The sequence below is a fragment of the Hyla sarda genome, chromosome 10, assembly GCF_029499605.1.
Source record: "Hyla sarda isolate aHylSar1 chromosome 10, aHylSar1.hap1, whole genome shotgun sequence".
Classification (NCBI taxonomy): Eukaryota; Metazoa; Chordata; class Amphibia; order Anura; family Hylidae; genus Hyla; species Hyla sarda.
Window position 1 is genome coordinate 73400863 of NC_079198.1, and position 12075 is coordinate 73412937.

General features: G+C 46.7%; 1 protein-coding gene across 1 annotated transcript in view; it reads left to right on the forward strand.

The window, feature by feature from the left end:
* Positions 1-610: 610 nt before the first annotated feature.
* BACE1 (beta-secretase 1) overlaps positions 611-12075 on the forward strand; it is a 61255-nt gene continuing 49790 nt past the window's right edge. Inside the window, exon 1 of the mRNA XM_056542790.1 lies at positions 611-1259. Within this exon, the coding sequence (XP_056398765.1) occupies positions 990-1259 (270 nt within the window). The 5' untranslated portion in view covers positions 611-989. The remainder of the gene's footprint in view (positions 1260-12075) is intronic.

Below are 12075 nucleotides of genomic sequence, written 5' to 3' on the forward strand. Positions count from 1 at the left end.
AGGCACCCTCTTTGGGAAACACTGGTCTATGTAGAGGACAGGAGCTTCTTCAGGGTCCTGTACAGAACATGCAATGTCTTAAAAAAAGGAAAATGGAGTCGCCCTCACCTGGTGTGCAAAGGAGCAGCTTACCCTGGTACAGGTAAAGAGTACAGAACATTTAGTACCTCCCTGTACTGTAGGGGGCGCTACCAGACACCAGTCAGTGCATGCACTTTAGGAATACACGGGTTTTACCAGTGAATATCCATTCTGATTGGTCAGTTCTTCCAGCCATTGACAGGTTTCGCAGATTCCATAACATTGTATGTCGAGTCTGGTTTCAAGATACAATGGTCCAAAAAAGACCATTGTATGTTGAAACTATTGTATGTTGAGGCCATTGTAAGTTGAGGGATCACTGTATTATCTTAGATGATGTTATTGTATAAACAACATGCCTGATACAGTAGCGGTGCCCTGTGCAGTCGATAAGCTGCCATATGAAAAGTTCCTAGTCTATTGTGGTATCATGAGAACAATGTGTGCCGCCTCCTCCCAGTGTCACCATCAGGAACTACATTTCCCATGGATCTACGGGAAGCTCCCTCCTTCCCTCTTCCTCCTCCTCCTCTAAGCATCACTGGATTTATCCTCCTCCACAACACCGTGTACAGGCAAGGAGGGGGAGACTGACAATTCAGCCTAACGCCAACAGGAGGGGGGAGACCCTGGAATGTAGTAAATCCTCAGCCATGGTGAGGGAGGGGGCACAAGGCAACTCCAGGGCCTGGTGCATGAGTGTGTTCAGCCTGGTCCTCCTCCCTGCAGACCTCTAGAGCAGAGCATCCTTCATCCTCAGGAGGAGGAGGAGGAGAGGGATCCAAGGTCTATGTGATGATGATACTCTTAGCTGACATGGAGCACTGGAGACTTTGAGGCTCCTTCCAGGAAGCTACCTAGTTTGGGCTTTCTCCGCACAGAGGGAGGGACAGCTGCAGGTTAGAAACATGGAGATCTTGGCTCTTGCAAGTACAAGCAGCGTCTTGCTGATGCTATTGCCCTGCTTCCTGCCAGCTGCTGTTACTGGGGACATTGCCATTAAAGTGCCCCTGAAGAATCACCAAGACCATGGAGCGGTCCAGTCTATCAGAGCTAGGAGGTCAGCAGAAGAAGACACCGGGCAAGAAACCAACTTCATGGACATGAAAGACAACCTGAGAGGGAAGTCTGGTCAAGGATATTACGTGGAGATGAGGGTGGGCACTCCTCCTCAGACGGTATGTGATGGTGGCCTGATGCCAGTGCATGAATGTAGTAAATCTCTTTAGGACATTACGCTGTAAATTCAGCGGCAAAATAAATGTTGAGGATTGTGATCTTATAATTGTGTATGTATTACCACTGTCTGGCGGCGGCACAGGAATGCCTTTAATGTGTCCATATTATCAGTAAATGAGCAGATTAACCCATTCAGCATCTGCTGGAGTTATATATCGACATTATTTATTTATTTCCAGTGCATCATGATGTACCAGACAGAACAAGCCCACAAGTCAGTCCCTTACCGGGGCTATCCAGACTAATAAAAAGTGCTCATATCCTGTGCTTCACTTTAAAGGGGTACTCCAAAGGATAGGGGATAAGATGTCTGATTGCAATATAGCATGCGGCACCCACCTGTTTCTGGTCCGAAAGCGCTGGAGGGTCTGGGGACGGAGTCGTGACGTCACGAACTTCCGTTCCCGTGGTTGGGACCCAGACCCTCCAGCGCTGCCTGACCAAAAATAGGTGGGCCGCATGCTATATTGCGGGGGTCCCCAGCAGCAGGACCCCCGCGATCAGACATCTTATCCTTTGGATAGGGGATAAGATGTCTAGGGGTACTTGCTGTCAGTGAATCCAAAGGGTGATCCCGGGTCTTACCAATATGGTATTATAGTTTCAGCAAATATACTTTGTGTGTCAATTCCTTAGAGTTTTCGAGATCTCTGCTTGTAGTCATTGAATGTGAGGCCTCACTGTTTACTTTCAGGGGGGAAAATCCTGATTGTGATGATCATGCAGGTGCATAAGGTATTACAGTTAGGGCCGCATTGACATTACCGAGATTCCGCGCAGTAGCCTCCCATTGGTCTTAAATGGGGTAATCCAGGGAACAGAACTTTTTAGACACTTATCCCCTATCCACAGGATAGAGGATAAATGTCTGATTGCAGGGGGTCCGACTGCTGGGACTCCCTGCAATCCTCAGAAAGAGGCCATAGCTACTTACACATCCTCGGAGAAGAGTGCCCCCACCTTCCTGGACAAATGCAAGTGACAGCCCACTCAGGCAGGTGATCGCAGAGTGGACATCAGCGGTCGGACCCCCCACAATCAGACACTTTCCCCCTATCCGTCTCTAAAAAGTTTAATTCCCTGGACTACCCCTTTTAATAGGAACCTGCTTCTTAGTTCACACATCAGAAGTACCTTAGCGGTAAAGAAGTTTATTTTTAAATTGGACAACAATTGTGTCATATGCGTTGATTTCAGAAGATTGTGAATGCTATGGATCCACTGTGAGAATTCAGCAGGAAAATATGTTGCTGTATTTCCAATGTGAACATACCCTTAACAGCACAGATAGTAGATATGTGTCGTGTAACATGTGCCGTCTCATTGCCAGATTATGGAAACTGTAAGGAATAGATATATAAAGTATATTAGAAAGTTCCATTACTTTTCATTATATACTTTTCTTTATATAATTTACTGTATTTTCTTTCTTGGAATATTTTTTTTTTACGTGTCAGAACTCGATGTTTGCATCACATTAATAGTACATGGATATTCCCAACTCATAAAGTAATGGCATATAACTAGGATATGCTGTTGTTTTATGACTGATGGAGACCCAACCTCTAGGACAGTGGTCTTCAACCTGCGAACCTCCGGATGTAGCAAAACTACAACTCCCAGCATGCCCGGACAGCCAACGGCTGTCCGGGCATGCTGGGAGTTGTAGTTTTGCAACATCTGGAGGTCCGCAGGTTGAAGACCCCTGCTCTAGGACCTCCAATCACACGTATAAAGGGGACATGGGGCTGGTAAAGCACAACATCCCCTCCTGAGTTTCTCCCTAACATTCTTGACCAGGGTCTGGGCCCCCACTGTTGATGGGAATACACCTCTATGCCATCATTTTATGAGATAGGAAATCATATTTAAAAAAATAATGTTTTTCATTCATTAAAGGGGTACTCCGGCGCCAAGACATCTTATCCCCTATCCAAAGGATAGGGGATAAGATGCCTGATTGCCGGGGTCCCGCCGCTGGGGACCCCCGTTATCTTGCATGCAGCACCCCGTTATAATCAGTCCCCGGAGTGTTTTCGCACCGGGTCTGATTGCTGGCGATCACGGGGGCCGGAGCATTGTGACGTCACGTGAGGGGGTGTGACATTATAACGAGGTGCTGCGTGCAAGATCACGCGGTCCCCAGCGGCGGGACCCCCGCAATCAGGCATCTTATCCCCTATCCTTTGCATAAGGGATAAGATGTCTTAGTGCCGGAGTACCCCTTTAACAGCAATCAGAGATCTGGAAATTCTTGGGATTTTAAACAAAGTTTATTGCTAAATTGCATAATTGTAAGGAGGTCAAAAACTGCTTATTTTAAACTCTATTTAAATGTGACCGCAAGAGAGAAGTAGTGTCCTAACTTTGTGATACTAGTTGTGTTCCTGTTCGGTCTCCAAGTGTTGATCTTAGAGGACGCTCATAGGAAGTAGGGATCTGACTTTGCATTGCAAATGTCATCGCCTGTTCTGCTTTTGTGACTAAAAAGATCATCAATGTGTAGCCAAATGATAAGGCTCACTGTGTTACATCCGTTATATAGCACACATCATACACAGAATGCAGACTGTCAGAAGCAGCACCCTGTATTCTGCTGAAGGACTCCTAAGACAAAGACAGTTAAATTTTGCTATCGGATCACTTTCTTGTATAAAATAGGTCATTAATGCATCTGCTCCAGAATATATAGGAATGGTTTATTAAGCATGAACCTACATATTGAGTATTTCTCAATACTTCATATTTAAGTTTTGTACTAAAAATGTGATGAAGGTAACATTTTAGTTTTTGTCTACAGTAGACAGTGTTGCATTGAGGGCCATAGTGCCTAACTGTTTGGCTCTTCCAAAGTACATCACATCCATGTCCACGTGTTTCATCACTTTTGGCCCCCTTCTAAGGCTGGGTTCACATATGTCCGGCATCTGACATAGGTGAACTCAGCCTATATCTCTACGCAACTGATGACACAACTGATGATAAGTGGTCATCACTTCTATGGCATCCAGTGTCCATTGTTTCTGTGTCCAACCATCCGGTGTCAAGATTGAGATGCTGGATGAGTGTGAACAGTCCCATTAATATGAATGGGATCAGTTCTAGCATCAGTTTCCCAACGGTGCACGCCAGAGGGAAACTGTGACGACAACTGATATATGTGAACCCAGCCTAACTACATACAGGCGAAATAGCCTAGTGTTTACTATGTAGATGTCATTATAGGCCGCACTACCTTATCAGAGAATCCATGCAGGTTTTGAGCAGGCTTCCTGGCCGGGGAATGAAAAATGGAGTGTAGGGTGCTATACAATCTGGTAAGTGAGACATTAAATGCTGACCAAAGTACAGTACCCTATAACCCTACAGTTCTGCCTTCACATCTGTTCCTCAGTAGTTGAACACTAGTAGCAGAAGCTCCTTCTGAACATCCTTTGTCCCTCCTACAGCTTCTCCAGTCACCGGTAGAAAAAGGTATTCCCAGGCAAGGGGTTTCTATGGAAGACTAACCCCATGCAGTTAAAGGGAGTCTTTCAGCTTTTTACCATGCTGTGAGCTGCAGACGTCAGAAGACCACTGATAGTAACTACAATAGCAGAACCAGAGAGATATCCTTTACTCGCCGCAGCAGTATAGGTCAAACCGCTCCTCTTCGGGACCTCCAACAGACAGGCAGACAAGGTTGGCGTAGGGTGTTCAGTGGCAACTGTGGGCATTTTCGCACACCACGCTGCGCAAAACCGCCAGCAGTCGCCTCTGAGCGCCCCACGCCAACCTTGTTTGCCCGTCTGTTGGAGATCCCGAAGAGGAGCCGTTTGACCTATACTGCTGCGGCGAGTAAAGGATATCTTTTTGGTTCTGCTATTATAGTTACTTATGGATGCTGTTTGTTATCGTCCTAGCACCACTGCTGGTCGTTGCCCCGAGTACCCACAGTGCTTACCCAGGTTTCATAGTTTGGTACTGCTGTATTGACAGATTGTCGTGCCGCTCTGACTTCTACTGAGCTATAGACCACTGATAGCACAATGAATCAAATGATACTTGTTTCTTAGCTGGTGACGTTTTGCAAACTTAATAAATCATATTCCAAGTGCCCAGGAGGCGGCGCAGATCCACAACAAGCACGGCTCCTCCCTCCCCCACCACCTCCTTGCCTTGACTGACTGATGTACAGGGCTTCCAGCCAATAATTAACACTTATGTAGCATCTTCATAACAACTCGTACAACAAATATTCAACTTTGGAATGTGTCGGCAGATAACAACCATTTGGCCCATCTAGTCTGCCCAATATTTGAATACTATCAATAGTCCCTGGCCCTATCTTATATGAATGATAGCCTTATGCCTATCTCTATCTTATATGAAGGATAGCCTTATGCCTATCTCTATTTTATATGAAGGATAGCCTTATGCCTATCTCTATCTTATATGAAGGATAGCCTTATGCCTATCTCTATTGTCACGATTCGGCTCACAGGTAGTGGATCCTCTGTGTCAGCGAGGGATTGGCGTGGACCGTGCTAGTGGACCGGTTCTAAGAGGCTACTGGTGTTCACCAGAGCCCGCCGCAAAGCGGGATGGTCTTGCTGCGGCAGTAGCAACCAGGTCGTATCCACTAGCAACGGCTCAACCTCGCTGACTGCTGAGAAGGCGTGGGACAGAAGGACTAGGCAGAGGCAAGGTCAGACGTAGCAGAAGGTCGGGGCAGGCGGCAAGGTTCGTAGTCAAGATGGATAGCAAGGGTTCAGGTAACACAGGCTTTGGACACACTAAACGCTTTCACTGGCACAAGGCAACAAGATCCGGCAGGGGAGTGCAGGGGCAGTGATCAGATATAGTCTGGGAGCAGGTGGGAGCCAATTAAGCTAATTGGGCCAGGCACCAATCATTGGTGCACTGGCCCTTTAAGTCTCAGAGAGCTGGCGCGCGCGCGCCCTAGAGAGCGGAGCCGCGCGCGCCAGCACATGACAGCAGGGGACCGGGACGGGTAAGTGACCTGGGATGCGATTCGCGAGCGGGCGCGTCCCGCTGTGCGAATCGCATCCCCGACGGCCATGACAGTGCAGCGCTCCCGGTCAGCGGGACCGACCGGGGCGCTGCGGGGAGAGAGACGCCGTGAGCGCTCCGGGGAGGAGCGGGGACCCGGAGCGCTAGGCGTAACATCTATCTTATATGAAGGATAGCCTTATGCTTATCTCTATCTTATATGAAGGATAGCCTTATGCCTATGCCTATCTTATATGAAGGATAGCCTTATACCTATCTCTATCTTATATGAAGGATAGCCTTATACCTATCCCTATCTTATATGAAGGATGGCCTTATGCTTATCCCATGCATGTTTAAACTCCTTCACTGTGTTTGCAGCGACCACTTCTGCAGGAAGGCTATTCCATGCATCCACTACTCTAATACTTCCTGATAAGTAATACTTCCTGATATTTCTGCAGAAACCTTTGCCCTCTAATATAAAACTTTATCCTCTTGTGGTAGTTTTTCTTCTTTCAAATATCCTCTCCTCCTTTACTGGATTAATGTATATGAAAAAGGGTCATCCTCTATGTCACCTTTTTCCAAGCTTTACATGGTAACCCCTAGAGTAGAAAGGGCAGAGTTAATTGTGGTGTCTAAAGTTACCAAAACTACATTGCCGGTAGTTCGGGGATGCTGATTGAGGCCATTGTACTGTACACTGTATTGGGACTGCGTATTAATGGAGCGCCGATAACACTGACCAATGCTGTGCTTTTAGAAGCAGACCTAGGCTACTGAAAGCATCTGGGTGCCGCCTAGTATAGAACAGACTCAAGTCCTGAGCCCTCTCCCATACACTGTTGACAGCTGCATGACGGGTATACTGGTACTGTGGAATGTGGCAGGGGTTAGCCAGGATTAGAAAAATAGAGCCGATTTCTACAAAAAACAGCACTACACCTGTTCTCAGGTTTTGTGTGGTATTGTTGGTCAGTTTAATTGATATTAATGGATCCAAGTTGTAATACCACACACAAGCTGAGGACAGGTGGGATGCTGTTTCTGGAGAAAATAAGCTCTGTTTTTCTATACCTGGATAACCCCTTTTAGAAATGAGTGTTGTATATATAAGAAGGACATGGCAGAACTGAAGAGGGTGCCAAGGAGGTGACCAAGATAATTCATGGTATCGGAGGATAACACGACCAAGACAGGTTATCAAGCTTGGGGTTACTGAGTTTGGAGGGGAAAAAAAAGAAGTTTAGGGGAATTGGATCACAATGTACAAATATGTAGAGCAGTTCATCTGTAAGTCGTACTGGAAATATGTGACTAAATGATCTAACCTCATTGAGAGCAAGTCATTAAATTCATCGATGATAATATGGGGGTATCTGTCCCAGATGACCATAAAACTTGCATACTTTTAACTTATCCGGAAGATTTTGCTACATGTGCCAATTACACTTTGATCACAACTACCATGCAAGGGAAGTGGTGGCTAAATTTGGACTAATTCATTACTCACCTTTAGTAAAAAGACATTTGCTTAATTGGGTAAACATAAATAGCAATAAGTGTGAATTTCATAAAATATGGGGCATGTGGTCATGATTTGAGACAAATCCAACAGCTTTCTAAGATTAGGTCTACACCCTTCCCCCCCCCCCCCCCCCCCCCTATAGGACCTCCATAATACTGCAAATACCTACTACAGTGATCCCTGAACCTACAATGGCCTCAGCATACAATAGTTTCAACATACAGTGGTCTTTTCTGAACCATTGTAACTTGAAACCAGACTCAACATACAATGCTAAAGACAGTACAGATCTGCGAAACCTGTCAATGGCTGGAAGAACTGACCAATCAGAAGGGCATTTCACTGGTAAAACACCTGTATTACTGAAGTGTATGCACTGAATTCCTGTCTGGTAGTGCCCCCTACAGTACAGGTTGGTACACCATATTCTGTCATACTCTTTCCTTGTGCCACAGTTAGCTGCTGCTTTGGATACCAAGTAAGGGCGGCTCCATTTTACTTTTTTAGGACATTGCGTGTACTGTACAGGACCCTGAAAAACATAGTAACATAGTTCATAAGGTTGAAAAAAGACCAGAGTCCATCAAGTTTAACCTATAACCCTAATGAGTCCCTACTGAGTTGATCAAGAGAAAGGCAAAAAACCCTCATACTAGAGGTAAAAATTCCTTCCCGACTCCAAATATGGCATCAGAATACCGTATTTATTAGACTCATTGCGCGCGCCGTGCAGTGCATAGCAACGACGCATGGGACGCACACCGGAGGCCTGAAGCAGCGCGGACCCGACCCCGGGCAACAGGTAATTATACAACCGGTGATGGGGGAGGCAACGGCGCAGCGGTGCCGATAGCCAGGGGGAGAGAAAGGGCAGCGGCACCCATTGCCGGGGCCGCTGCCCCGTTGCCTCCCCCATCCCCGGTTGTATAATTACCTGTTGCCGGGGTCGGGTCCGCGCTGCTTCAGGCCTCCGGTGTGCGTCCCATGCGTTGTTGCTATGCACGGCGCAATGACGAGTGACGTCATTGCGCCGTGCCGTGCAGCGCATAGCAACAACGCAGGGGACGCACACCGGAGGCCTGAAGCAGCGCGGACCCGACCCCGGCAACAGGTAATTATACAACCGGTGATGGGGGAGGCAACGGCGCAGCGGCGCCGATAGCCAGGGGGAGAGAAAGGGCAGCGGCACCCATTGCCGGGGCCGCGGCCCCGTTGCCTCCCCCATCCCCAGTTGTATAATTACCTGTTGCCGGGGTCGGGTCCGCGCTGCTTCAGGCCTCCGGTGTGCGTCCCATGCGTTGTTGCTATGCACGGCGCAATGACGAGTGACGTCATTGCGCCGTGCCGTGCAGCGCATAGCAACAACGCAGGGGACGCACATCGGAGGCCTGAAGCAGTGCGGACCCGACCCCGGCAACAGGTAATCATACAACCGGGGATGGGGGAGGCAACGGGGCAGCGGCGCCGACAATGGGTGCCGCTGCCCCTTCTCTTTCCCTGTCTGTCGGTGCCGCTGCCCCATTGCGGGCGCCGCTTCTCTCCCCCTGGCTATCGGCGCCGGCAATGGGGGAAGAGAACGGGCAGCGGCACCGATAGCCAGGGGGAGAGAAGGGCCGGCAGCAGGGCTCTAGACCCCAGGACAGGCAGAGGCAGAGAAGCCGGCAGCGCTGGCGGTCTCTGCACCTGCAAAGCCGCTGCAGTTCATTGATTTAAAGCGCCCACTTGAAATCATTGAACTGCAGCGGCTTATCGGCGTATAACACGCAGGTAGACTTTAGGCTAAAAATTTTAGCCTAAAAAGTGCGTGTTATACGCCGATAAATACGGTATTCTGATGCCATGTTTGGAGTCGGGAAGGAATTATTACCTCTAGTATGAGGGTTTTTTGCCTTTCTCTTGATGGGACTGGGGCGCCGGCACAGTGCAGGACAGCGCATCCACACTGCCACAACCCGACGTTTCGCCACGGAGGCTTCTTCTGTGACGAAACGTCGGGTTGTGCCAGTGTGGATACGCTCTCCTGTACTGTCTGGTAACTATGTAATGCACTTTGCCTTGATGTCTGTGATGTTTATGCACTTTGTTTCTACATTGGACCAGAGGTTTAAGGCTTTTGGCCTTTTGGTACAGGACTGTATTTACAGCATATCAGCACTTTAATTATTGTTACATCTTTTGCCCACTTTGTCTTTTATACATTGTATTATTTCAAGGTGATAGAGCGCCCACTGCCATATCTTCAGTATCCTGTCTGTGTCTCCACTCCATGTTCTCCACCATATGGTGAACTATGGGTCATCTTCTTTTAATATGTATGTTTTTATGAATCTTTTCTCAATAAAGCTTCATAAATTGATCTGTACTTTCTTTTGTTTTTGTTTATGATTTTTAGTTTTACATGCAAATCACTACTTTCACTTGCTTTTTTTTTTTACAAATTTTTTTTTATTGCTGTATTTCTAATGTCTGTGTGTAAAGTTATACGCTGTTATTTGCTGCTCTCCTCCGCACCCTGTAACCTCAGCACTGTGTAATGCATAAGGAATAAGTATAGAGAGATTATTGCATAAATACAGTGCCAGTACAGTTGCAGTCTGATAATATATGGTGGTTATTAATATATTCAGCCTAAAGGATACAATTTGGAATTAACCTGATTACAGTTTATGAAGTTGAGCAGTTTGTTTAAGGGGTTGTCCAGAACATTAAAAGTAGTTTGGCTGTTGCCCAAATATTAGTGAGTAAAACTTACTAATGTGCATTCATTCTGAATACTGTGCCCAGTTCCAAACCCCATCCTGTGATCCTGGCACCTCCATTTCCACATTCGTTCTGACACAGACAGAGGTCTTTCTTGCCATCTCAGTGCCGGTGACACACAAGAAGGGGGTTGGATGTTTAGCCCAACTTACTAGGTAAGTCAGTCCCCTTCCTGAGTCTGCATCTGCTAGGATGGATAAGGGGTCTGGCTTGGCTAATGCATTGAGCCACATAGTCAGTCCTCTTTAAGCATGTCACTGACACAGAGATGGAGGAAAGCTCCTTTGTTTGAAAGAACGCAGAAGTGGAGGTGTCAGAATCACAAGGTGCGGTTTCGAATTTTGACATTGGCACTGCATTCAGAGAGAATTTACAAGTTTTATTGATATACATTTGGACAAGAGCCAAATAACGTTTTATGTCTCCAAACAACCCCTTAAAGTGTAACTATCATTTTAAACAACTTTTACCATTTTGCAGACATGACAAAGTTTAGATTGCACTAGTTCCACCTTCTGAGACCTGCTGCGAGCTATAAGCTTGGGAAGTGCTGGATGATCTGACCTTTTTTCTGCATAGACTTGAGCAGAAAAAAGGTTGTATTTGATTGACAACCGTAAAGTTCACCTATCTTCAACTCGTGATCACAGTTTGTCTCAGGATTGTGAGCCGATGTGATCAAGAAGTTTTGACATCTATGATCAACATGACAGTAACGCTTTAAGGTGACATGTGACTACTTGTTTGATGTCCACAATCTGATTTCCCTACGTCAAGCACAGACTACCGTGTGAGAGGAAACGGAAGTTCCCGGAGCAAACCCATTAAAAAACATTTTTCGGCGGGGATGTTAATACTATGGAATCTCACCTGCTTTTTCAACATTGACAGCAACGTAGTCCGTGCAGAATTCCATCAAAAGAACGAACATGTTCAGCGGATCTGGAATACTGAATTTGTCCAGTGTGAATGGGTCAACGGAAAACCTGTTCACACCACTGTTCACTCATGCAGTAATATTTTTGAGTGGAAAAATCTTACATTCATGTGAAAACCTCAATCCCATTGTTTTAAATAGGATTCTGAAACATGATTTTTTTTATTGAAAATATTTTTCCAAAACAGTTTTAAATAAAAATGAGTATAGAATTACTTTTTGACATGAAATTCCTGCAGTTTCCACATGGAAACCACATCAGGTAGCCTGGATATGGATTAACTTTTGTAACACTCACGTTTGTGAAGATAGGAACTCCGGAGTATGTGGATCTGCTGGACCTATGTGGCAGATGACTCGGACCGTACCAGGGAGCGGAGTCTAAGGTGCCACTGGTTTTCACCAGAGCCCGCCGCAAAGCGGGATGGGCTTGCTGCTGCTGGTGACACCCAGGTCGCTACCCCTGGCATGGCTCGACCACACAGGCGGCTGAGGAGATGCGAGGCACAGGAGGGATAAGGCAACTAATAGTCTG